A 26517-nucleotide genomic window follows, 5' to 3' on the forward strand; every position below is an offset into this window, starting at 1 on the left:
CATGGTGTCACCCTACCCTTAAAAGTTTACAACAGCAACAAGAGTACTTTGTTGGTTGGTTAATTGCACACCTAGGGGCAAGATCTGACATTTACATGGATTTTTCAGTGTTTGCATTAGCTTTAATGGAGAATTAAAGTGGAATTTCACCGGCAGCTGAGTTCAAGGTGTAACTCGCCTTAAATGGGGAACGCTCTTGAAAATGGCCTGTGAAAAAACTTACAAACATGTCAAGAAAGTACCCGTTTTCCCACACTGAGACACGTGAGTTTACATTCCTTTACGAAGGGAGGTCAGACTGAAGTTGTCTGTCGGGGTAGACGCTCAAGGTTGGGATCATCTGTCACTTCAACCTTCAGAGATAATACAGGTTCATCAGCCCTCTAGGTGCAGAGCCATGTCTGGTTTACATTATGGCTGGGACTTAAACCTGTCCCTGTTTTTTTTTTTTTTTTAAAGGGATAGTTCAGTTTTTTCCATGTGTGGTTTGTATGAGGACTTACATATAGTCAGGTCCAACTGCACTGTGAACCAGCCTGAGATGTGGGGACTCGCTCTCAGCAAAAACACGGCTGTTAGTGGGGGCACAAGGAAAAACAGATGTTAGCCACTAATCGAAGGGCTAATCTAATACACCACCTGATCAAGTTTATCATATCTTACGAGTATCTTTGTTGCTTGATCTCACAGAGCCATTTGACTAGAAACTGAAGTTTGTTTTGCTTAACGTAACCAGTAATTTTACATCACGACACATGAGTTATTAATCCACTGCTCCTTCCCGCACCCAAAACACAAACAAGGCAGCAGTAGACCAAGCAGAAGGACGAGCAGTTTACAAACTTGGTTTTCAGCTGAAATGGCCGTATAACAGCAAGATGAAGCAAAAACAAACGTATTCTTACGGTATTGTAGATTTCAGGCTGGTTCTCGGCGCAGGGGACACACACAGCCCAGGCAAATAAAAATAAATAAAAACAAGTATCCATTAAAAAGGCATAGACACAATTACAGAAGCGGATAAGCTTTATACATATTTCTTTTAATAAAATCCATTTGTTGTATTGAGGGATATCCTCCAGAACAATTACAAAGGCGAATCCTACAGTTGGATTGGAAGTATACAAATGTATCTTGGAACATCAATATTTCATTCTGCTTCAATAGCAGCACTGACCAGAAAGACACATTGGTTAATACACAATTCTCTGGTAAATACTACAAGTTATGTGACCATTTTAATCAATGAGACACACAGTATATAAAGAGAAAATGTCCTTTACATCACAGAAATCCTGCTGATACACCACTCATTTTAAACAGCATGCAAGGTAATGCATGAATAGATAAAGCATTTGTATACTGACTTAAAATGTATTTACAATGGAAATATACATATACTGTACATCTGTACACAGAGCCACGTAAGGTGGAGGTAGGCCACAATGTATGCACCCTTCTTATTTCATGTTTGTACTGCATATAAGTGAAGATTCAAGCACGTGGTTTTGTCCTTTTTCACACTAAACTGCATGAAGAGATGTGTCGGCTCCCCAACGCAAAGCTTCACCTCCTGCTATACGTTCATGACAGGAGTGAGCTGCAGCAGTGAGCTCTGTGGTCGAATGGTGCTGCTCTTTGAATGCAGTTTCTCCAGGTTCTGTAAAAAGCCTCTTCTCTTCAGACCCTCCAGAATGACTGTGTTGCTTGAGGCCAGACTGACCCGGGTCCTGTTGGGGGGGAGGCACAAAAATTTGCAGGGCATTAATTTGACTTTTTCTGTTAGTATGCCATTTGAACATGGTGACGTGTTCATGCACTCCCATCTGTCCGCCGACATATCGGGGTGCACCACAAGTTCAATACCATAATATAAGTCTTTTCTTCCTCTTTGATAATGACACAAGAATTCAAGTGCTGCGCAGCAATTACACACAATTATATAAATTACTCCCTGATGTCCAAATACTGGACGCTATAATTGGCCACAAGGTGTTTGTTCAGCTTTATTGCAATTTACTTTAAAAGGGAAAAAAAGCATGAACTGTGAGTAAGGTAAACCACAGACATGTAACCTACAGGTTAACTAACCTCAATATTCTGTTTATTTTAACAGATTCTAAAGCTGCTCCAGGATGGGGGAGAAGTCAGGAGTGAGCTCAGCTCGAGAAGTGAGCCAAAGGCGTGAAAACCAGTAAGTAAAAAGAATGTGCATCTGGGCTAAGGAATTAAAGGGATAGCTCAATTTGGAGTCTGGTTGTTTGAGGTATAAACACATTATTAACACAGACTTCAGTTTATGCAATTTGCATAAACAAGTCTGGACCACTGACATCCGTCAGCAGGGACAGAATGAAAAACAGATTTGTACCACGTAACAAAAGGCTCACTGAATAAAATCAACACCTGTCTACAAGCCTGCAATGCGTTTGCCTCTTTATCTCATCATTAGACGGCCAAATGGAAGTTTGTAAATAAATCGCTCTGCCACACCAAATTCCACAGAGAATATCAGCGTTTTTAGCTTGTGGGGACACGGGCACTGTTGGTCCTCAGCTTACTTACTGTAGGTAAATCTGAACAAAGCTTTGGATTAACAACTCCTGTGTGTCCTGAAGTTAAAATCAAAGATTGTGTTAATGGACTGTGGTGCAGAGAGCGGTTTACACACGTCAGTCAGTTTCTGTTCAGAAAAGGCAGAAGTAGATGATTTCAGACCAAGTCGCTTTAAATGGACTTAAAATGGAGTAGATTTGAAAAAACAATCTGCTGTGAGGGCGTCCCGGTCCCAGGCTGGCTCATGGAAATGGGTGGCACCCTGCACAAAGTCAGTGTTGATAATGTGTCATTACCTCATATAACAACACTTCAGAAAACCTGAACTTTTTTTTCCCCTACATGAAATCTTTTCATCAGACGGCAGGAGCTGTCTACACTTTCACTGCTTTCAATGGCTGTAACAAGACACCACTAAGTTAGAATGAAATATTACAGTATCTTATAACAGCTAATACGAGCAACTATAAAGAGATGCACTCACCGAGGAGAATCTATACCACTGTCTCCCGTGATGCTCTGGTTTTCTCCCATTTCCACTGCTTCTCCAATCTCTGGCCTTCTGGCTCCACTGGGGTTTCCCAGAACAGCTTGGCGAGTCTTAGGAAGAGCCTGCTCATCAAAGTCATCCTCCTGCACGTCCTCCACCTCTGCCGCCCAGTGAGCAGATTCACCGTCACCCTCATCGGCCGACTTACGGACAGTCTCTGTGTCCGACTCTATCTCACTCGTCTGGCAGTAGTCAAAGATACTACTGTCTGCAACTTCAGACGGTTCTGGGCAATCCAAATCCAGGTTGATCTCACTGGTTCTTTCTCCTTGGACTGATGTGCATTGCCTGGGGCTGGATTCAGTCCGGGCCCCTGATGACCTGGAGCTCTGATGGAGCCTCCAGCTGGTCTCCCCAGGTCTAGTAGGGTTGAGGGAAATTAAAGTTGAAGGGGGAATCAGATCTTTAAAATTGCTGTCCCCTGAATCTTGAGGTTGGTTAAAGCTGGAATTGTAAAAGTGACTGTGGCTTCCCTGATATTGCAAATCAGACTCACGGTTATGGTAAACCAGCTGGTGGCTATGGTAGTCCGCTCCACTTGCTCTGTACACATTTGTAGCATCACAGATCTCCTCCTCGTTCAGACACAACGAGCTGCACGCGTCCTCCTGCTCGTCTGCTCTCTGATAGAGTCTGTAGTCGTCTTCTATTAACCCATCAGTGTCTGTTATTGAGGGAGTTCTGTCAGTAATCAGCTCCGGCCTTTCTCCCTGGCTCAGGGCCCCTTGGGCTTTATTATTGACAGTGACGGGTCTAATCTCCTGTTGTTCCTGGGTGGCTCTAGTATCACAGGGATGTGAAAAGAGCTCATCGGGTCTCTGTATATCATCCCTTTGTGGGTTGGAGGGTCTGAGGGAGTGTTTCCGTTGCAAAGAGGGCTTGGCCCAGGGCAAAGTTGTGTCGTATGAGTGGTTAACCACAGGCTCACTGGGAAGCGTAGGGAGAATTGCATTAGTATTGGAGTATTGTGCGGCCCGAGCAGGGCCATCATCTATGGTTTGGCTGTGATCTGGTACATTGTTGTACTCTACCTCCTGAAAAGGTGCATTTCTGCCTTCTCTGTCCCAACTTTTCTTGCCATTCCCCTCCCTCTGATGTCGGACTTTATCATCTATCCGGAGAGTACCGCTCTTTGGGTAGGATGAACTGTAATCCAAGGGGAGTTCTCTGTTGAGCTTCGTGTCTGCTTGGAGCAAATGATCAGCAGCTAAGTCTTTCTCATGCTCATAGTCGTACCTGTTATCAGATGTAGGGGATTTCCCCGCCTGCTCTCCATCTGTGGTATTCGCTTTGGCCCGATGCGGGTCCCATGATTTTGAGCGGTGATTTGCTCGTTCTTTCCTGCTCGGCCCTGAAGCCATGCCCTCCTTCACCTCTCGCCTTCTCTGCTCTCTGTTGATGGAGACGGGGGTCACGGCATCAGCTGGGTCTTTAATTGGCTGAGTCTGGAAAGGGTTTTCAATGCGTTTCTTATAAAGAGATTTTCCCTCCACAGCCCCACCTTCTTCCACTTGATCTGGTTCATCAACAAGGAGTTCCACTCTGAGCCTTGTCGGGATCAAATCTTCACCCTCTGCATAGTTGTCCGCACACATGGGAGCCTTACTTTTGACCCTCTCTTTCTCCTTTTCCCTTTGTTTCTCCCTGGACGACTGGGCCCTCCTCTTGCTGCGAGAGGGCTTCAGAGCAGATCTTTTTCCTGCCCTAGAGGAGTGATGATGCCTGGGTTTTGAGAACGCTAGGATCTCAGTAGACATCCCCTTATCCACCCCCTTGTCATCTTTATCAAGACCCCTCTCCATTACTCGGTCTATCCCCCTCTCTCTTCTCTCCTCCAGCTTCTTCATTAGCACCGTGTGGCGTGTCAAATTGTCAACAGTCAGTTCAGGGTTGATGCGTTTGATGATGGCGTGCTCAAGGTCACGAGGTAAGTTGTTCAGGTCCTCCTCGTCTCTCACTGGCCACTCCTCTGGAGGAAACTGGCCTGAAAATGACGCATACTCTTTCTTTGGCTTCTCCTTTTTCCCTCCATTCCTCCTGAACAAACTAAGACCAAACTTCCTCCCTGTTTTGTTGTCCTTTTCCTTGCGTCCAGTGACGTTAGTAGAAGCTGTATTCTTGCTGATCTCACTTGCCTGACAGTCCACTGCTGTGGAGGTGGATTGATGCTGCACTGTGGGCTTGTGATCTAACGGTCGGGGCCACTTTAGGCTTTTACCCGTGCATTCGCTTATGGAAACTGAGACAGAATGCTGGTCTGGGACAGTGGAGGTAGGGATGGTGGCAGTTGCAGTAGTGGAGGTGACATTACTCGATCGTTGAAGAGGACTAAAGCAGCTGCAGGACTTGCAGTGAGCCTCTGGAAGCGATTGAGCGTTCTCATCACAGGCATCATTACTCAGTAGGTACGTGACGGGAGGAGGAGAAGGGGGTTCATCCACCGAACCAGAGGTCCACCAGTTCTTCTCACGGACGACGTTGTTGGTGATGAAATAGGTTTGAGGGGTTACGATGAAGTAGCCCTCGCCTGTATGGTAAATCTTGCGCTCTTTGATAAGAGTGCCTAGAGCGTTATAGAGGATGTCCTGAGTGGGGATGGTTATTCCTGAGAAAAAAGAGAGAGAGATACATATTAAGAACGTAATAATAATATCATTTAGTCTGACAATGTCTCTTATGTCGTCACTCACATAAATGTACAGCCATTGAGCAGCCATTTAACTCAACATAAAGACTCAAAATAGGGAAATAACTAGCCTGGTTTGGTTCCAAAGGGAAGACAATCCAATAAGCTCCAATAAGTCTAAGATGAGTAATTTAAACAATGCATCATGGTTGAAAGTTATGACTAAAATTAGTGATTAGTAATGACCGAAAACCTTCACAGCAAACTGTTCGATGTTAGTTTTTTGGTACGGATGAGATACGAAGTACGTTATAGAAGTGTAGATTAACAAATTTTGAACGGAACCAATTGGTTGTTTCCCCCATTTCTACTCTTTCTGCTGAGGTAACATGAAGACATTTCCAATCTAAAACGCTGCCAGAACGCGAATAAGCAAAAAGGAACATTTTATGCATTACCTGGATGGGCTTTGCTCATGTAATTGATGAGCGCTTCCTGGTTGACGACGATTTGGGAGGAGTTCATATCCGAGATGACCGAGCACAGCACTTCAGCCAAAGGAATGAACTGCGACTGGGGTACAGGCGACATCTGCACTGGGGACAGGTCACCTGAAACACACAGCGGCAGATTATGGGGTGAAACAGGTGGGTTCTGCAGTAGTTCACACAAACACACCTGGGTTAGAGAGGTCTCCCCCTCACTCTCACTCTCACTCTGACATGTGCTGCCCGCCAATGAAAACAAGTCAAACGACTGAAGTTGACATTCCTCTGCTTACCACCTTCTAAATCATGACCGAGGTGGTCTATTTATGTGAGTTATACGAACCATGCCTGACTGCTTTTGAAATTCCATCACTACTGGGACAGACCACAGAATTCCATTACCCCCACAAGTGACCACAGATCTGCCTGCTGGGCAGATCAAATATCCTGCCCCCATATCGTACTGCCCCACATGTCTAGGAGGTACCCTTAAACAAACATACTACCAAAGAGAGCGAAAGTAAGGGGAAAAAAACACTCACAGTCTTTGAAACATTTATCTTTGTAAAAGAAAGGAAAGTGTGTGAAAGTCATTCCTATGTCCATCTAGCACACAATCCACACAATCTGCACAGGACGACGATATTCCTCAGCAGGAGACCACATGGCTTTTGTATCATAAAACCAAACTGCTTTTAACCAGACATTTGAGGAACATTTCATTTCTGTATCAAAAACAATCCCGACAGTTCCACATATGAAAAAAGAAATAATAAGTGAAGCAACATGAAGAGCTTAAGCTTCGACAGGAAAATAGTCTTTGTGCAAAGCCAATAGTGGGGAAAGTGGGATTAGTTTGATAGTAGTGCTGCCATAAAGACCCTCCCATACCCTGCTCATATGCCAGAACACTGAAGATGGACTTTGACAGAGTGGTTTGTCAGAAATGAGTAACATCTGAGACGTCTTGTTTCGAAAGCAATGATCAAATCATAGCGTTATCTATCACCTGAGTTCCTGGTAAAAGGGTGATCGAGCCAGGTTCAGTCATTATTTGTGCAACGGTTTATAAACCACCATGGTTTTGGCCTGTAAATGGGTTTTGGTGGAGGTCAAATGTTTATGTTGAGGTTAGGATTATAGTTAATTGGGGGTTTGGAGGTATTCTCGCTATACATCACTACAGTAGCAAAAGTTTTAAATTAAAAAAAAAAACAGTTGCATACATCGTTACTGAAACGTAATTATTACTTAAATATGTGCACATGTGTTGACATATTTTCCAACAAAAATGCTCCCATAGACAAAAACACAGCGATGTTTATTAATGAAGAGTGTGAAAGCACCTAAACAACACCAGATCCCCATGCTGATAAATGATTAGCATCTGGGCTGAGTTAACACTAACTCCCTCTCATACGAAACGCCAACACAAGGGCATAAACACGACCTTACCCACAGGACTGGAAAATTGGTTTTAGTTAATCAGCAACACAACTGCATTAATGTCAGGTACATTACAGTGACAATATCTCAGGTAACCTGTATCTGCTGTATTTTACCAACTACACTATCTGATTCTTAAAAACGCCATGTGTGTTTAATTAAAATCGTGTTTTACAGCCAGTTGGAGCAGTGCGGCTTGTTGTTGTTATCGACAGCCACATTGTCCCCATGCGATTTCACCACTCCATTTGTGTTGACAGGACTTTGTGTCGAGCTTGTGTGTGAAATGAGTGACTGTGAGCGATTCTCCCATCATCCCCTGGGCATTCGGCGAAAAACCCCGCTGAGCTCTCACTTGACGTAAACTAAATATTTATAACCCTCACACTTGAACCACTTATGCCAGAGACAGGGAAAATAAACAACTAATCAAATATGTGCCGTGGTGAAGCATGACAGAACACACACGCACGCAGACACGCACACACACACGCACACACACGTGTGCCATACTGATAGATCCAGGCAAGTCTATGGTTTGTTTTTGTTTGGCTGACAGTGTTGCCAGATTTGACTGAAAATAGCCAGACTCTGAGCTGCCCCTATATCACCATAAAAAGAGCAATTGTACAACTAACTCGATGTATTCATGTATATGAATGGATTAGGGCTGCAACTAATGATCATTTTCATAATTGATTAATCTGCCGATTATTTTCTCGATTAATCGAGCACTTGTTTGGTCTGTAAAATGCCAGAAAATGTTGAAAAATGTTGATCTGTGTTTCCTAAACATGGAAATGTTGATAAACTTGAATGTCTTATTTTAAAATATTCCCATTTAAGAAGACGAAAAATTAGAAAACTCGTTTTAATCATTGAAAAAAAAACACTCAAACTGATTCATCGATTTCCAAAATAGTTGATGATTCATTTAGTAATCGATTAATAATCGATTAATCAAATAATCGTTGTAGACCTAGAATGGATGAACACATTCAAAAGCATCTCATCTCCAACTAGAACAAGAAAAGGACAATTTGAATATAAAGTACAATGGTTAAATCAAGTTGTAATAAATAGAATTATCTGAAATGTTTAAAAAGTCAATTCATAATTGAAGTAGAAAGGCCAATATATTGGAAATAGTACAAAATTGTGTTGGAGACGGCATACATGGCACAAAAACGACCTCAAATTACCACAACCTGGCCAAAACAGCTTTTATCTAAATAAAAATGACAAGAAGAAGCCAACTGCATGGATGACCTGGGAACACTGAATATAACTCAGTTAATAAAAATCTATGAATCAAACTGGTCGTTATTTGTGTTCAGTTCAATTGAAAAGGCTTTGATCTCAGTCAGGAATATATCCAGCAAAGTCTGTAAAAAGCTATTATCAGCGCAGTGAGCTCACTGGAATCCCATAAGTCTCACAGACAGGGGTCTTTCTTCATAAACCTGATCCTACACGATGCACAGAGGGATTGTAAAAAGAGAAAAAAAAATCGGACTAAACCTGAGAATGAACATCTTAATAGCTGTCTCCCTGGGCAGTGAATTAGTGCTGCAGACTTTGCTCCCCATTGTTGTCCACTTCCTATGGGAACAACAGGCCGTCCACATAGCAACCACGCACAGCCATTGTCAACAGTCAAAAGGTCAGCGAGGATATGGCATGGTCAGGAGCAGAAGGCAAATGATACACTGGGGATTAAACACACCAGTGGCACCAACAGATCCTCCTTAAAATCTTTTAAAAACCACACAAAGGTGGTTTTGGTTAACTGACAATTATCTCCTCGGACCATGTCCTGGTGCAGAGCAGGATTTCCTGTTGGACACCTGCTAACAGGATCTGAACTCTTAAGGGAGAAACAGAAATAGTTTAAATTGCAGTTAGATTGGACCAATAAATACAGCAGAACACAGAAAAACACCTTATTTGTGGGAAAATGTTGATGTAAATGAAGGACAAACAGGACAAGCGGAGGATTAGTGTTTACGGAGTCTAACATAAGCAGGCGTGACCATCGGGGAGGTTCACTCCTTTAAACCATCTTCTCTCCAGGGGGAACGGACTTCTGTGCTCCTGTAATCTAAGACCGGGGCCGCCGACATTACACCCTTTGTCTTACACAGCATGAATACCCGGCTGAGAACCATGGCAACCGAACCCTGTGCCACAAGGAAGAGGGAGGGAAACGAACACGCTTGAGAATCAAACAAGAGACGGGAATTGTGGCAGGGCGAGTAAGGAGGAGAAAAAAAATTGTTAAAGTTATGAAGTGGACCGACATAATCGATCCATAACATCCCACTTTTTAGCAACTTTCTGTTTGGGTACCTGGCAACGTGGTCTAGCACCTAAAGCAGGGGTCTCATACTCCCCGTCAGTCTATGTCCTGTGGCACTAATGAAAACTTATTATTATTTATAATAACAATGATAATAATAATATATAATGCTTATTACATTATTTAATTATATACATTTCTATAAGCATGTCTAGTGTTTTAATTGCAATTGCCAACAGGTTATTCTGATTTAATGCTTTGATTCTACTTTATTTTTGTTTGGCATGTGTTTTTTGTTGTTGTGAACAGTGAACTATATCTCAAAACAAACACTTTTACTTTGAAATGGTGTGCAATATCATTCTAAATATTTCTAATTGCAACATTATGGTGGATTATCAAGATAGAATGTTAAGTTCTAATCACTAAACAGTTTGTTTTTCCCAAACCTTTGGGCTTTTTTTCATTTGACCGGCCCCCTCCTGACCAGACTAGAAGTTCACTGGCCCCACAAGTCATTTTGAGTTTGAGGCCCCTGACCTAAAGGGTGGAACTTAACACACTGCAGTTTACTTATTTGTCCTTAATCCTCCATTAGCTACGTTTCCTTTAAAATGCATCACAAATTCCTTATATCCTTGTTTCCATCCACTGCTTATCGATTCGCCAACTTTTCCACCGCCCTCAAGCGTCAACATCTCTATTGCGATATTTCAAGACGACTTGGAATTTTCCGTGTTTCCATTCAGGTTTATTTCAAATCAAAAACGTGCATTAAAACGGACTGATGGAAACACAATTGTTCCCTTTGTTTACCGTTAATCTATTGGCGCGCTACACTGTGACATCATGCCATTTACATCGCAATCATGGCGACAACAATCCACAATGGAAATGCAGACCAGAGCAGAGTTAAACGTTCCAGACCATAACTGTGAAGACCTGAACTGTCCGGCTTTTGTCTCTTCACCAGCAAAGGTTTTACCTGCTACCACGACCCTGCAGAAGTCTGTGAAAACAGTTCATGTCTCCTCTACTAAAAGACATGACCACTCTGTCTATAACAGACCGCCTGCTACACAATAAACTGCATTTGCAACAAAATAAGCAGGTATTTTTTAACTTAAACCAACTAAAATTAGCGATTGACTAATTTTCCATCGCCAGTAGAGGTTCCTCTGTCTGTTTTTTCTCCATTGCTGACAAAAGCCAGATGTTAGCGAGTGTTTTTTTCCTTTTTTCTTTTCTGACCAGTTAAAAAAAAGAGCTTTAAAAACTAGGATAGCAGCATTTTTGAAGACTTTAGTTATGATCTTGCTACAATCTGCCCCTGTGAAATCAAATTTGATGCAGTTGACCAGCTATGGAGGTGACAATGTAGATAAATGAGTAGTGTATGGATCCAGCCGTTTTACTTTGGAGCTTGGCACACATATTGTTTCGAGTATTTCTTTCGAATTTTTAACAAAAATAAAACTGTTGGAGTCAGGATTTTTGACACATTGTCACATATAATTACGCAGAGAGCAAAGCAGTTTAGGCAAAAATTATTTTACAGAGTTTCTCAACGTGAACTGCCAAAATGTATAACTCATAGGACGACATGGATTGAATGAGATCATTGTAACCTATTTACAAGTCTAAAATCATACTTTAATAATGTTCACCACTAAAATGAAAGTGACAAAACCCACATTTTCTCAGCTCTGAATGTGTATTTCCCCCCATACATACACTTTCCATGTCAGAATAAACTGCTGCCTGGGGCTGGAAAATAAAAAATGCTGAAGCAGACTGCTCAGATTGTGGAGATGATTGACAGAGACTCGATCGTCTCTCCCCACCGAGACCCTTCTGTCTGCTGACACTGATCAATGCCACATGTATTCACATGGCTGCGTTGTTCGCTGGCCTCGGAGCCGCATGAGTCGCTTTTTTTTTTCTTTCTTTTTACGTGATTGCATTACCTCCAGTTTCTTGGACGAAAACGCGGACATACTATTTCATGAAATTCTCCTTTCTGAACAGGAAGCAGGGAAATCCTCCCAATCATGAGCGCAGCCAACTGATGGTTGAAACGATAAAGTTAATGAAGTTCTGGAGGAGCACACAAACTCCAGCATCATTCCGTGATCTCTTCATCAGACAGATGGAGCATCGAGTATCTTTGGCATCTCAGACTGAAAGTAACCGTTAATCACAGAGTTAAAAATACACAACAAAGACGTATAAAGCTTTGCATTGAAAAGCAAGCATACTTAAATCTAAGATATCTCAAGAATATGTTTCCTGCTTTATCTCACCGATAGACTGGCTTTTTCAACTGGAAACTTAAGTGTGTACGCTGCTCAATCTCCCGCACCAAAGTCTGTAGAGAAAATCTGTGATTTCACATCACTGCACGCAAGAGTTGTTAATCCACAACCGCCTCATTTGTCACTTCTATGTTTGAAAACTTTTGTTTGAATTCAGCAAAGTGACACAAACCTACCAAATGAAGCAGCAGTAGACCAACACTCCTGTGTCCCCACAAGTTAAAATCGATGATTTTCTCTATGGAATTTGGTACGGTTAACAAAACATATGTTTCCAGTTTCAAATCAGTTTCAAATCAGTTATCTGTGTCCCTGCAGGCAGCCAGGCATTTTTTTTAGTAAGAGTCATGCAGGCAGTGCGATACAACCACACCTCCGTAAACCCGAACTAACTGCTGCACTCACATTTGTAATTCTGTGCTTGATATTTTTGTAAGTAAAGCTCTGTTCTATTATCAGTTGCAGCTTTTGCCAACTTGAAAACCGATAAACTGAAGAACTGTAGAGTGTAAAATGAAACATTGGTGGTAATGTTGTGTTTATTATAGCCATGCCTGGTCATGAGGGAGTCACCGCCACTGTAACAGCAGGCTTGTTCACCATTTCCATGGCCTCTCACAAACACACACCATCTTATCTCACCCTGCTATCATCTAATCTTTAAGGCTCCAGTGGGCAAACAGACTAATCTTCTCTCTCTCTCTCATTAAGGACACACTGCACTGCATTCAACACGAACTTGAAGCCTGCCCAAACTGCACAATCACTCCCCGTCTCCCATCGATGGGAGACCTTGTGAAGGACACGCTCCAGCGGATCTGCAGGCCGCACGCGAAAGACCTAAATTCGGCGGAGACAATGTCAAACATTCATGCAGTCGGACTTCACTAAACAGGAAGAGACGCCTGCTTTAATTCATGTCATGACTCCGTCCTGGTCCCATGATCACGTCCCATTTGCTTTGAGTGTTTTTGGGTCCAGCGGGCCTCCATGACGCCGCCCTCCTCTTCTGATGTGAGTGTAAGTGCTTTTTACGAGTTTGTGTCTTTCACTCGTGGAGAACACACTGTTGTGGGCGTCTGCAGTTAAACGGCCCAATAAAGTGAGTGAAAAGATCCCTTCAGAGAGCGATCACATGCCCCAATGTCCTCACCACCAAACCTCGCTCAGTCTGCCACAACACTGCCCTTTTCTGTCCTTCCACAAGAAATACAGCTATTGTTGAATGTATTCTAGTGTATTATGAGTTAAAAATGTCCCCCCCCTGGTTTTTATGCCACACTTGGGATACTGTAAAGCACAAAATTCACCAATGGGGATCAATAAAGGATCTTTTACAGAGCGTGTCGCAGATGACACATTTTGTACAAGCGCACTTCGCATCACCGTAATAACGCGTCAAATTCAACGGATGGTTATTCCGGTAATTTCGCTCGCACAGTTGCAGGAAGACAGCAAATCAGTCAGAGGAGAGAGTTGGAAAAACGCTAGTGCATAAGTTTCCATTTTTTGGCCTCGTTTTGGACATTGAAACAAAGGCTCAAACAAATGTTATTCTAAACAGGTTTATTTCAAATTCAACACCCAAAATCTGGTTTTCATGTACAACGGCAGTGTTTTTTTCCTCAATAAAAATGTTTTTCTTCATTTTAATTTGTTAATACACTATTTTAGCATGCAGTAAATTGTAAATAAATAAGTTATTCTGGAAAATGGGGCAAAAACATTTACTCACAGGACATTTTCTGGCCCTTTTATGGTTAAAATAATAATAAAAAGGTCCAGGTGGACATTTTGAGGCTTAGGTGTTAAAGGGTTAATGGATCTTAGAGAAATGCATCAATGGGCAATAGAATTTTACGGCTTTATTGACTGATTCACAATAATAATAATTGTGCCCAGACTTGAAAGAATTGGGTAAATATTTAAACAGGTGGTTAAGTGTGTCTGAGAGCTTGTGTTTAAATATTAAGTGAAGCATTATAGTGGAAGAAGGAATAGGGTAGAGTTTGGACTGTGCCCTCATTGTAATCAGTGTTTAAGAAAAACGTGTTATTTGGTAGCGTAACATAGCACAGTTAATTGAAACAATTAAAATCTGGAAAAGCTTTGCTATTATTCCCTCTGATGTAGTATTTATCAGCAGATGAACAGACAAGAGAGAGAAAAAAATCAAGACACCATGACTAAAAACTTGAAGCAGTAAAGAGAAACACACACACACAGGCAGGCTTTGTGTTGACGAGCATCACCATAGAAACCCTCACTGTGGCAGTGAAACACCACATCTAATACAAAGACAAAGAAGAAAGAGCGGCAGAAGTGTAGTAAGAATATCTACAATCCAGCTATGGCCCCGAGACTCGCTTGCCAAACCAACTCCTTTGACATTTAACATAAGTTGGTCAGAAAGTATAAACAGGCTGTGACTAAGCCTCTTAATTTGACATTTAAAAAGCTTAAAACATCAGCTCACATAGTTGGTTACCACAGATGCTGGCTGCAAATCCCCCCCAGCTGCAGTACCATGAAATAATGCCTTTACCATCTGATTCAAACTAAGAACTATTTCAACAGCAATCCATCACAGGCTGTTTGTTGTGGCATCAGACGTTCACTAATCAAAAAATGACCCGGTGCTGAACTGCTGTGCAAAAATCCTGTTATTATGTTCCTGTGGAACGGGAAGTACACCTGACCAGGTGTTTAACAGGAGCCGGGTAACAATGTGAAGGTACACGAGGTTGTGTTTTAGAGCACAGCCCATAGTGCAATGTGCAACGTGATACCAGTACATGGTAGCGCCAGGAGACAGGATTTAAAGCACTGCGTTTCCACACACCATCTTTTTTTACTTCATACCTCAGCAGACCTGACGGGCCACACCCCGGCATATCTGGTTCTCGTCTTCTTTCATGCACATGAACATTACCCTGCAGTCTGCAAGTGCCTTTTCTGCCAGACGTCTGGTGTGTCCCGGGCCTTTTAAACCCGGACCACAGTGCCTTTCCTTTGTTCTTAAAAAGCCACACTCTCATGCTTTTGCCATTGCCATTAGAATCACTGCAACCAATATCCAAGTCCTTCTCGTCCTCCTCCTCCTCCTCCTCCTCCTCACATCTCTGCAGCGGCTGACTCCAGCCCCGGACAGTGTGTTTAAGCCTAAACCCAACTTTTAATCTCATTAGAAAATGTTTAGTTAAAGGGATACTCCAGAGATTAGTGCTGAAACACTGAAAACAAAATGTTTAAAATCATTTCCAGAGACTGAGCTATCCTGAAATTTAGCCCTCTGTATAAATAACACTTCATGACTTCATGATGTGTCAGATTTTCAGACTTTCCAAAGCACGCTGAGGGCCATGAAAAATATTTAATTTTCAGTTGATTGGATTTATTTACTTTCAAAGGAATACAAATAACATTTTCCAGTGGGATCCTGGAATCACTCTAAATAGAGAATTATGGTTGAAATGCTCAGTAATGATGTTAAGTACTTGGGAAAGAAAACCGTTTTTTCTGCTTTATGTAATAGAGTGGACGTATGAATAGACGTATGATGATAAATCACTTTCTAATTACTTTTACAATTGAGGTAGACAAAATATCCATGCATTCATCTAAAACAAAAGCCTGGTCTAAAATGTTTTGCTGACCATTCTGACTGGTGTATACATTCAAAATGAAGGCACCTGTAAAGATCCTTTCTCAGTGAGGAATGTGAAATGAGCAACCACAGAACATCTGGTAAGTTAGTTGCATTCTATGTCTTTTCTGTGCATCTTTAAAATACACAAAACACTACTTTGCTCTGTTTATCAAATAACTGTTCTTTCACTTGATGATTTCCTCATGTTCAGACGTCATTCTGGTCCGACAAGAACTCTTATCAAAGTGGGAAAGGTATTTTGTATTCAGTACAGTTTTGTGGCTAACCGAAGGTGTACCTCAAGGTTCAATATTGGGCCCTTTTCTGTTTCCTGTTTATAGTGGCAATTAACTTTTCAACACCTGCTTCTGAACTGCTCCACTGATGACTGAACTAAACCGTGCTTCACTGTGTCACTCGCTGAGCTTTTGCCAGTTTTGTGTGTATTTCACTCCACTTTCCCCCAGTGGCACCACACAAAAAGGTTTTCCAGCAGATTCACACTCCTTCATCAAGAGTGATGATAGTCATTGGTGGCGGGTGAAACCCATTTCCTCCTTTTAATTGAGCTCAAGGCGCAACAGATCTGTGTTTATTATGCAAGTATTTTCAACAAAGACCTCATCTCGTACCTATGATCCATCGCTATTTAATGCCGGTCGGCAAAGACATCTGGCGTGATCCTTGAAAGTATCTTTCCCCCTTGTAACACAATAACACGGCACTTTGTCATCTCAGGGTTGACTTTCGCATACCGCTGCATTTGTCAGTGCTAAACGAAGCAAAGAAAACATCCTGTCAGGAAACAGAAGAGTAATATTAATACCAAATGTAATGCAATAAAGCCTCACTTCTAAGTCACCCCACTTGTCCAACCAAAGAGTGAATGAAGACGAATCCCATGAGGGAAACCCAAGAGGCTGCTAACAGGGTGTATAAGCTGAGGGGATATAGGGGGAAATTGTTCTTGTTGGCACCGCTCCATTCCACTGTTATGGGTGAGTCCAATATTTAGGTCGATAAAGAGGCCGACATGGCTGTTTTGCACCGGGGGTGAGCTTCCTGCTGAACGGGAAAGGATGTGGTGAACAAATGATGTGCTGAGAGGCATGCTAGCACACGCACAGTCTCTCACACATGTGTAGGCACTGTGTGGAGTTCAAGGTTCCCCTACTATCTGATCCATACAACAAAACATCTTTTACAAGCGCAGGATATAGATAGCGAGACATTCAACATAAAAACAGAGACACATTCTTGGCAGGATCGCGGTTGCACAGTGCAATTTGACAGGCACTTTAGAAGTCCAACAAATCTGCACATAAATCACACTTAATGTTTTACCTCTTTGCAAAACATTGCATGTGCTAGAATATGTCTCCATTCAACTGTTATTTAGGAAGATTTGCTATAATGTTTTCTTAGAAAATAGTCCAGCGACTGTCATAATACAGACTTTTCAGCATAAAAAAACACCAACATATATTTTATCTAACGGCTTAATGTCATGCCATTTGTGTCTGTCAAGGGAGCAGGAGAGTTATTATATTTTAACAAGTGTTGTCTGAAAGCAGCTCAAACGCTGAGTGCAGCAGACCTCGCACAGATGTGCTTCCACATATTTCCCTCCATCAGTCTGTCTTCAAGAAGCCCCAATAAAAGACAGACACTGACGATTCACGGGGGTTCTTTTAACAACGCCTCAGTAAAAACATGTTATCGAGGCTATTAGTAACCAAGGCATACATGACAACAGACAGGCATGTGGAAAACTCAAATAAAGCAGCTAAAAAAATAGAAATTGCAAATTGCGGAAATTATATTTGTGATAAAGAGGAATATAAATGATGCACAGTACATTTAACAAATAAGATATTGTGCAAAAACATCTTGGGCTGCACACACAATTTTACATCATGCGTGATTGTAAAATTGACGCCGGTGTCTGAAATCCATTGTTCAGATTTACCTAAACAGCACAAACCTCCCAAATGAGGCAGCAGCAGACCAGTGACTCCTGTATCACTGTGAGCTAAAAACACTAATTTTCTCTATGGGGTTTGGTGCCTCATACAACCACACAAAAAGCCCTAAAACTATTATTTTAGAGCTTGATTGAAGCAACAAGTATAGCTTAACCCTTAGTGCTCACACGGCACAGATAATACACAACAACTTATCTTCAGGCTTTACAAAATACATTTGTTTTGTCTTCTTATGTGCTGTTGAGTCAAAGTTATGATTCATTTAAATTGCATATTTTGGGGGGGAGTGGCGATAATGGCGCAAAAGTCACAAAATAGATCATTTTTATTCTACTTTTGTTCACAAAAACAAGCCAAAAACAATACTGTGACGTATTTCCAAATTTCACAAATTCAATCCGATTTAAAAGAATTTGTAGATTTCGCTTAGGTGTGTTTATATAGTTGGTTCATCAGATTGCCTATAGGTTGTGCTGGAAAAAAGGATATAAAACATTCTATGCTGCAAATTGAGTGTTGAAATACCTTTGTCACACCAACAGAAGTACAGCTACTAACCTAAAACATACAACTCTTGTATGTTAAACAACTACCATCATAATGACTGGTTTTCATAAGAAGATATCCACTGACGTAAACACCAACAGAAGCTGAACAATCCGGTGAAGAACACCTGGAGACTTGATGTGTGTTGCCCATTTTGCCTCCTAAAAACCCTGTGAAGCTAAATGACCTAAAGGTTGCTTGTTAGCAGGAAGGTTGTGACCTCTGACCTGTGCTGCTTAGTTAGGACAGGGTGGGCCATTTAAACCCGGCGAGGGGGTGTCATGGTTAATAAGCTAACATCTGGAAGAGTTATGGCCATTAGTGGAACGCTTTGAGACTCTGACAAAATACCCCCATGAAAGGAGACACCCCCTTGTGTGAAAATACAACACTTTCAAGTAAAACAGTAAAGAGTAGAGAAATGAGGCTCGGTGAGCCTGCGAGCTCAGGAAATGATCTCAAGAGTAAATGAAGCATTTCAGGAATGCTTCACCACCTCATGGTATGGTGAGATAAATACAACATACCATTAAAAAGGGAAACTTGGCCCAAAAAGTGCAGCATAGCCATACACGAATTCTCCAGAAACACACAGAGGGAGACCTACAGTATGTCCTTCAATGACCGCAGTAAGTGGAGAAAGTAAGACGTCCGTCCAGAAGACTCTTTCACGTCCACATTCAAAGTGGGCAAGGGCTGTTCAAAGCGGCTGACAGTGGGGAGGACACAGGACACCTCATTACACCACCGGCTGACTCCATATAAATGTTTCACGTTGTGGATCCGTGCTCGTCATGGTGCAGGGACAATGGTGACTGTAAATAATGCAAAGCCAGCTTATAGTCATTACGAAGTCTCTGGTTTCGTTAGCACAGCCTCGGTGGTTCTCCAGTGATATTTCACTTTTTATAATCAGTAAAAATCAGCTTGAAGGAGCATTATTTGACATTTCGGAAAACTGTGTCTATTTTGACGCTTTTCCTTTCTACAGTTCTAGCACTACTTGGCTCTACTTTACTTTAGTTTGGTATCAGACTCAATGAGCAACTATTGACAAGCAAAGCAGCTGTTTTTGATGTACTGAATCATTAGAATCAGTTCATTAAAAAGATTAGTTCAGTACTTGCTGCATGAGCGGAGCACAGACTCTGTCTGACACAGTCACTGAACTAAAATACAACTGAACAGGGTTTGAGTCGGCTCACGGTCGCCAGCTTTCATCAGCGCTGCCGCTAAATACACCAGACTCCTCTGATAAATATTAAGATTTTAGACATTTCCTTTGCTAAATTGGAGTTGGAGATTAACGCATGTTTTCAGAGTTTTTATGTATTTCTAACTGATCTACAGTTCAGCAGTGGTCAGTTTGATTCCTGTGACGGACGTCGCGCTTGTGACTCTTCCAGTGACAAAATCTATGACCGGGCATGCCCAGAATCTTTGAACCCAAGACAACATCCCTAAGATCGCTGCCAAAAATGGATTCGATGGAGAAGAAAGTAGCATGTATTTGACCCGGGAGCGAATGTGGAATAAACACATTTCAACAGCAACTGTTTCACCCAGGATTAAATGGGTGGTTTTGACCAGCGGCTTTGGGTTATCGGAAGAAGTTGGGTGATTGTCTCTCTGTTATGAAGGAAGTTCGGGGGACAGTTAGCGTGACATAAAGGTTGTAAACAATGGAAAAAGAACTAAAAAGAAAAAGGCTTGTGAAACATCAAAGATAATAAGTGGATTTGTTTAGTAGAACTGGAGTAAACACGACTTATTTACTGTAAATTATTTTATTTGACGTGACAGGGGCGAGACACTGGCTTGACTGTTGACTAATAACTTCCTTGTCTTTTCCCCCTTACATTTACTCTTTCATGTAAATGCCATATTCTGATTGTTTTTGGAGGGGTCACTATGAACCGTGATTAGTCAGTATTCATGTTACAGTGTATATGTAAACACGGTGAATGTCAGGATGGAATCTTGGCAAGCGAGACGTCAACTGTACTCACACGGATCATTAACTGAATGACTTTGCAGTGATATTATTCTGTAAACAACTGTTAAAAGCCACAAAAGGGAGGACGAGATCATTTGTGAATGAAAAAGGGAAGAATGATAAACACCCTGCAGACATTAATGAGATTAAGGGAAAGAGTCAAACGCAGTATCAGTGCCAGTGGGCCCCATTCCCACAAGCATAACAACCAATTCTCTTCATACACACTAACTCCTCACCCTGCCTTCTTAACCCCACTACAATCCCCAACCCTCCCCACTGCCCACGTACCTCCTATTCTACAGATTCTTCCCTCTAAAGAGGCCCAGCGATGGCTGAGTGGCCCACAGAAATATCCGTCTTCGCTCTGGCTTTTAGCACAGATAACCAGACAAGCAGCAGAATGGGGCCCTTTGCGCAGCAGCCATTTTGACAGGTCACAGCAGGAAAATCACTGGTGTAAATAATCATATTAATGATGGCTGAATTCCATTTAGCTCCCTCCTCGGTTGAGGTCGCATGCATGGTCTGCTGTCACTATGTGAATGTGATGAGCGACACCTGTGCTTTGTCCTGCTAAAACATGTCAAAATGTCTGTTTCTGTTACTCTGGACGGTTTGTTAATCCTCCCCGTTTGTTAATAAACAATAATGATTATTGTTATTGTATGAAGCCGAACAACCAAGTTTTTTGAGTAGGAGAACTCACGTCAGTCAGTGTGTTTACGTGCATGTTAAAAGTCAGATTTCAGTCAGACTAAGACAATAATTTGGTTTTCTTAATGTCATGTAAAAAAAAGTTAGCCTGACTAAAATCGAGCTAGTCTTAGTCAGACTAACATACCTGGATAATATATAATCATAGTCCAATTACTCCTACATGTATGCACTTAGTCGGACTGGAGTCGGACTTCTGCGTTCTGTTCATGCACCTCTCTGGTCTTTGACCCGGAAGTAGAAGGAGGCGATGTATAAACTGTTGCCAGAAAAGAACAAACAAGAGTGAAAGCTATGGAGAAGACTCACTTTTGGACTGAAGAAGAAACATGTACTGTACAGCAGGTATGAAACATGCAGAATCATAGCACGATCCGTCTCACCGCCCATCTTAGGGGTCGGGGGTGTTTTTCTGTGACCTAAAGGTCAACAGCAAACCGATACACAGAGGCAGAATCACACATGCATGTATACTCAGACTCTGCACGTTGTCTGGTTGCTTGTCTTAGTCGGACTAAAGCCTTAGCTCGATTAAACTGTGCAAGTAAACTGCGTCCACAACACGAGATCTCACGATACTGAGAAACACAGAGGCTTGTGTGGGCTTTATCTGCACTGTGTGCAACTCATGTGACAACGGCTTGAGTGTAACAGACGTTTATTTATATTTTAAAAGCTACATACTACAGCTTTAACTTAAAAGGCACATGACTTTTAACTCAACATCTAAAACTTGTCCCTGAAGAAGGATCTGAGTAAAGTCACATCTCAGCCTTGTTTTGACCTGGGAGAGGACGGTGGGCCGTTTGAAATTCACTGTAACTCATAACTTCTCTCCGGCTGACGTATTTATATCAGGACAATGTCAAGGCCTTTAAGTCCTGCCTGATATGAGTCACAGAGTCTGACTTTCACAGTCCCTCACTGGCCATGAAACGGAGGGACATTAATCCTAAGTAACAGAAAAGCGGCTGTGGTCGGCAGCCAGTCACACTGATTCACTGCTGACCGACTCTCTGTGAGGAGGAGGCAGTAAACTACACTCTGACGGCCTGCCACTGCTGATTTCCATACAAATTGCTGCAGTGTGAGTCAAAGGAGTTGTAAAGGAGGAGAGGACAGCGGCGGCGGCGGCGCGTCCTCACACAAACATGCTCACAAGTGGCAGGTGTGAAGCTCAAACATTAAGAGACACAGGCTGCAGCCTTAAAACGCGAGCTCATGCATTTCTGTGTGTTCCTTTGTGCTGACACTGTGCATACCAACTACAGCTCAGCATCACCTCTGGTGCACACGCTGCTCGATTCTGTGCCTGATTTAACCTTAGGACCAGAATGTATCTCACAGCAGGATGGCGTGTCAGCCTCCACACTCTCCCTCCCCTCCCCTCCTGCGTCGCTTCACGCCCTCCCGGGTCTTCCCCTGTGTGTGGTCTCTGCCTCCCCTTCACATTCCTCTCTTTACTTGTCCGTGCACTGCTCAGTCTGCCAGAGCTGACTGACTGATATCTGACTGAAGTCAGCAGGTAGACAAAGGCAAAGGGCCTGAATCTAGACACAAAAACACTTTCAGAAACATGGAAGAGTGGACCTTAAAACCCATTCCCACTGGTCAAATTAAACCCAGGTTTAAGTGGATTTTTTCAGGTGAGAGGAAGGCGTTTAAAGAGCATTCACACCCGAGTCAATTGACTCTGTAATGCATGTGGCTCTTTATCAGCTTTGGCTCCAATCAGCATTGGAGGGAACTAAAGACTGTGTATAAAAATGGAGGTAAAATTCTGATTTGACAGTTAGTCACCAGGGGGCGACTCTGCTGGTTTGCAAAAAGGACCTCCACTTAAATCACAAGTCTCGATGTTTCATAACGGGAGTGTGTTTTGCAACTGGAAAACTGACAGGGACCAAAGATCTAGAAGAACACACCAATAACTTCATCTTCATCCTTTCAATTTTTAACAGCGGTGCTAATTCCTGCATCATTTCCAGTGCAATGTCATGCCACACACTGATCTTCTGACTGCCAACACACAGCAAACTGCCTGGACAGCACTCAATATTTTCTATTCCTTCATTAGAATTAATTTAAAGATGAACTGAAACAAGGACTGACGTATAAGATTCAAACTAAAAACCACAGTATCAGTCAGTACGTTTACATGCACAGTTTAATCAAGCTAAGGTCATAGTCTGACTAAGACAGGCAATCGGACAACTTGCCGAGACCGAGTATATATGCGGAGGATAAATAAAATCCATTTATGGGCCGTGTACGTCTGACTCCGCCTCGGTAGGTGGTGCTGTATCTCTCTATAAGCTAGTGAGTACTAAATCAGTTTCCTTTTGACCTTTACGTCACAGAAAAACAAACAGCGAGCGGCGAGATGGCTCGTGCTGTGGTTCTGTATGTTTCGTACCTGCTGTTCATGTTAATCATGACACAAATTAGTTGGAGCACAGCTCTTGTGGTCACTGTGTTGTCCATAGAAAGACGCAGCCGCCACCGTGTGACCCGGGAGAGCTTCAAGGTTAAAGACTGGGGGGGAACGCCCAGTCCGACTCCCGACCAACTAAGTGAATACATGCAGGAGTAATCGGACTATGAATCACATTATCCAGGTATGTTAGTCCGGACTAACACGTTTACATGACAAAAACTTAATTATTGTCTTAGTCCGACTAAAATCAGACGTTTAACATGCATGTAAACGCACTGAATGTCACTGAATTCCACAGTGGTGATGTTGTTTTCTTTTTCCTCTGACTTTGGCACATTTGTGACGTCCACATTCACGCACAAATTCACACGCCACAGGGCAGAGCGACCGCTGGCAATGAGAATGGTGTTAATTGTCCTATCTTAGCAGGTTCACCTGGGTTCACGCATCAGACTGTGGTGCAAAACAAAGGTTTTATTGGCAGCTGGCGGGGATGCAAATAAGTAAACAAATGAACAAAAGAAACGGAAAGACTATAAAAAAAAAAAAGGCAGCTGGACCAAAGAGCAACACTGTGCCAGAACTTGTGTCTGGAACACTGTTTGGTACCGGCATCCGCTCAGACAAGGTGAAGTGATAATAGCATGATTTGGTGACACAAAACATAAAATCAACAACCAAATATGGCGTTGGCGACAACCTACAGTTATGTATCTTTCTTCTAAAGCAAGAACAAAAATGTGACTGACCTGTTGTCTCTCTAAGAATACTGTCATTAGGTCTAAACAGCCACACAAGGTTGTCATTTTGTCCAGCAGCTGGTGCTGTCAAGCATTTACAGCCCATGAGCTCATGATATAGGAGGCTGCATAAAGGTTTCCATTCACCGTGTGCGTGCAGCTACAGTACATGCTGCCTTGAAATTAATCCAGGGGAAAACGAGGGGAAGGAGTTACCAATCTGAAGTCATTAAAAGACACGTAACTTTGTTAACATGCTTTGTAAAACATAGCACTGTGTCGACAATTAAGGGAAGCAGTGGTCAGGGATTATTCTCAGACTAAATTTGGAGGAGTATGCCGTGAGAAATATAATCTCTCAGACCAGCTCACTGGATGAAGCGGTGAAGAAACCCCATCACTGTGGTGTTTTCACTCTGATTTATGCAAAATTAAGAGACAATATTGGCTTTCTTATTTCACAATTGTTCGTTGTTTGTGATAGAAAGACACACAAAACAAATCACTATTGACTCCACAGATGCTGCAACACTTGGGTGTGTGTGAAACAACTTTTGGCACCAGATTTAACCAAAATGTTTGGATCAGGAGACTGAGACTGTAGAGGAGGAGCAGTGGGAGGAGAGGTGTCTCAATCACACAGCCCCATGTTGTTCAAACTTTATGGCTTTCACACTTTTCTTTTCTCTCACTGAGGTAAACAAATGTGTGATTCAACAGCTTTGAAAGGGAAACACTTGAATGACTGCAGTGATTATTGTGGCGTTTCCTGTGCCATCACTTATTTGGATATTTCTGGATTTTACATGCAAGTGTACAGTTGTGTCAGTGTTATAATTATGTGTTCAATACAGTGTTGATATTACATACCGACAGCTTTGATGATGAAACCCTTCGGTGACCTCAGAGCCCTGCGCATCCACGCTTCTCTCAGCACCTCCAGGTTGTTTGCGTTCCCTTGAATGAAAAGCACCAAATTTTCCATCCATCCTTGAAAGTGCACCTCCGCGATGGCCTTGACGAGCCTCTTATTCCAGAAACTGCGCGAGTTTTGCGCTTTAAAGTCCGCGAAGATCTCCTGACCACTCACGGTGTTGGCGTTGAGTTTCTCGCCGCCGGCGCGCAAACTCTCCTCGCCCGGGCCGAAGATCACGGCTAATGACGCGGCTGAGAGTTGAACGACCCGCTGCTGGTGGTGAGACATTTCAGACGCCTTTAACGGCCCCAGACAGCTGCGACCATTCCAGTAATGCAAAAGCACTTGGTTAAAAGGCAAGTCTGCCCGCAGGAAATCCAAATAAACGCCGGGTTTCGCCACGCATTCCTCCACACAGTGTGTCTGGATCGTGGAGTGAATGAACCGGAGGCGCAGGAAAGACTGCGACTGGTGTCTGTGTGCTTCCAGGGAAACCAGAGACGGTGCTAGAGAGGAGGAGGGTTCATGTGCTGCTGCTGCTGCTTGGACACACAGGTAGACGTGAAGACCTCCCACTGACTCATGGATCTGCTGCAGGAACCTGAGTGCAGTCATGTCATGTCTACAATATCCCCCCAAAAAACATTTTAAAAGGTTTTTCTAATCAGTTAGAATGTGTTTAATCAGCAGTCAATCCGGGGTCAAATTACTCTATAATTCACATTCATGTTGTTATTTGTAGTGATCCTTGTGCTGTGTTCACACCGGACGCAAATTTGTCACGCCACAACTTTACACACAAAGTCAATGCACACACGTGATATGGCCAACACGCTAAGCGCAAGTGACACATAGTGACGCGACGGCCAATCAGCGTTGAGATTCTCCGAATGACGTCATGTACTTGCCAGCGGTCAGACTCCGCTGAGGGAAACACATTATTTTTATGTGTGGACACTCGGAGCTGTACAACACCTCTTGTGGAAACTTCTGCAGAGAAGAAACCGTATACGTACCGCATAACCGTATACGCTTAGTCGGACTGAAGTCAGACTTGGCGTTTCCAACATTTCCTCACTGGTTTTTGACCCAGAAGCAGGGACTTTCTTTGGACAACACAGCAACTACAAGAGCCTTGCTCCATCTAATTTGTATCACGATTAACATGTAACATACAGAACCACAGCACGATCCAACTCACTGTCCATCTTGTCGTCTGCTGTTTGTCTTTATGTGACATAAAGGTCAACA

General features: G+C 42.6%; 1 protein-coding gene across 1 annotated transcript; it reads right to left on the reverse strand.

Moving 5' to 3' along the window:
• Window positions 1-1021: 1021 nt before the first annotated feature.
• On the reverse strand, window positions 1022-25761 carry stox1 (storkhead box 1). The gene is made up of 4 exons (XM_044046522.1): window positions 25221-25761; window positions 6191-6343; window positions 3041-5711; window positions 1022-1730 (listed from the first exon to the last, which is right to left on the reverse strand). The coding sequence occupies exons 1-4, from the start codon at window positions 25552-25554 to the stop codon at window positions 1577-1579; spliced, it is 3312 nt and encodes a 1103-aa protein (XP_043902457.1). The 5' UTR covers window positions 25555-25761; the 3' UTR covers window positions 1022-1576.
• Window positions 25762-26517: the final 756 nt, after the last annotated feature.

This window comes from Solea senegalensis, linkage group LG15 (assembly GCF_019176455.1).
Source record: "Solea senegalensis isolate Sse05_10M linkage group LG15, IFAPA_SoseM_1, whole genome shotgun sequence".
NCBI lineage: Eukaryota > Metazoa > Chordata > Actinopteri > Pleuronectiformes > Soleidae > Solea > Solea senegalensis.

Bases quoted from the DNA above. Each gene is read 5' to 3' on its own strand.
- stox1 (XM_044046522.1), bottom strand. From the start codon at position 25,554: ATGTCTCACCACCAGCAGCGGGTCGTTCAACTCTCAGCCGCGTCATTA. The intron at 6,344-25,220 runs GTATGTAATATC...TGTGTGTTTCAG, and splicing joins TTTCATCATCAAAGCTGTCG to GTGACCTGTCCCCAGTGCAG. The intron at 5,712-6,190 runs GTAATGCATAAA...CTTTTTTCTCAG, and splicing joins CATGAGCAAAGCCCATCCAG to GAATAACCATCCCCACTCAG.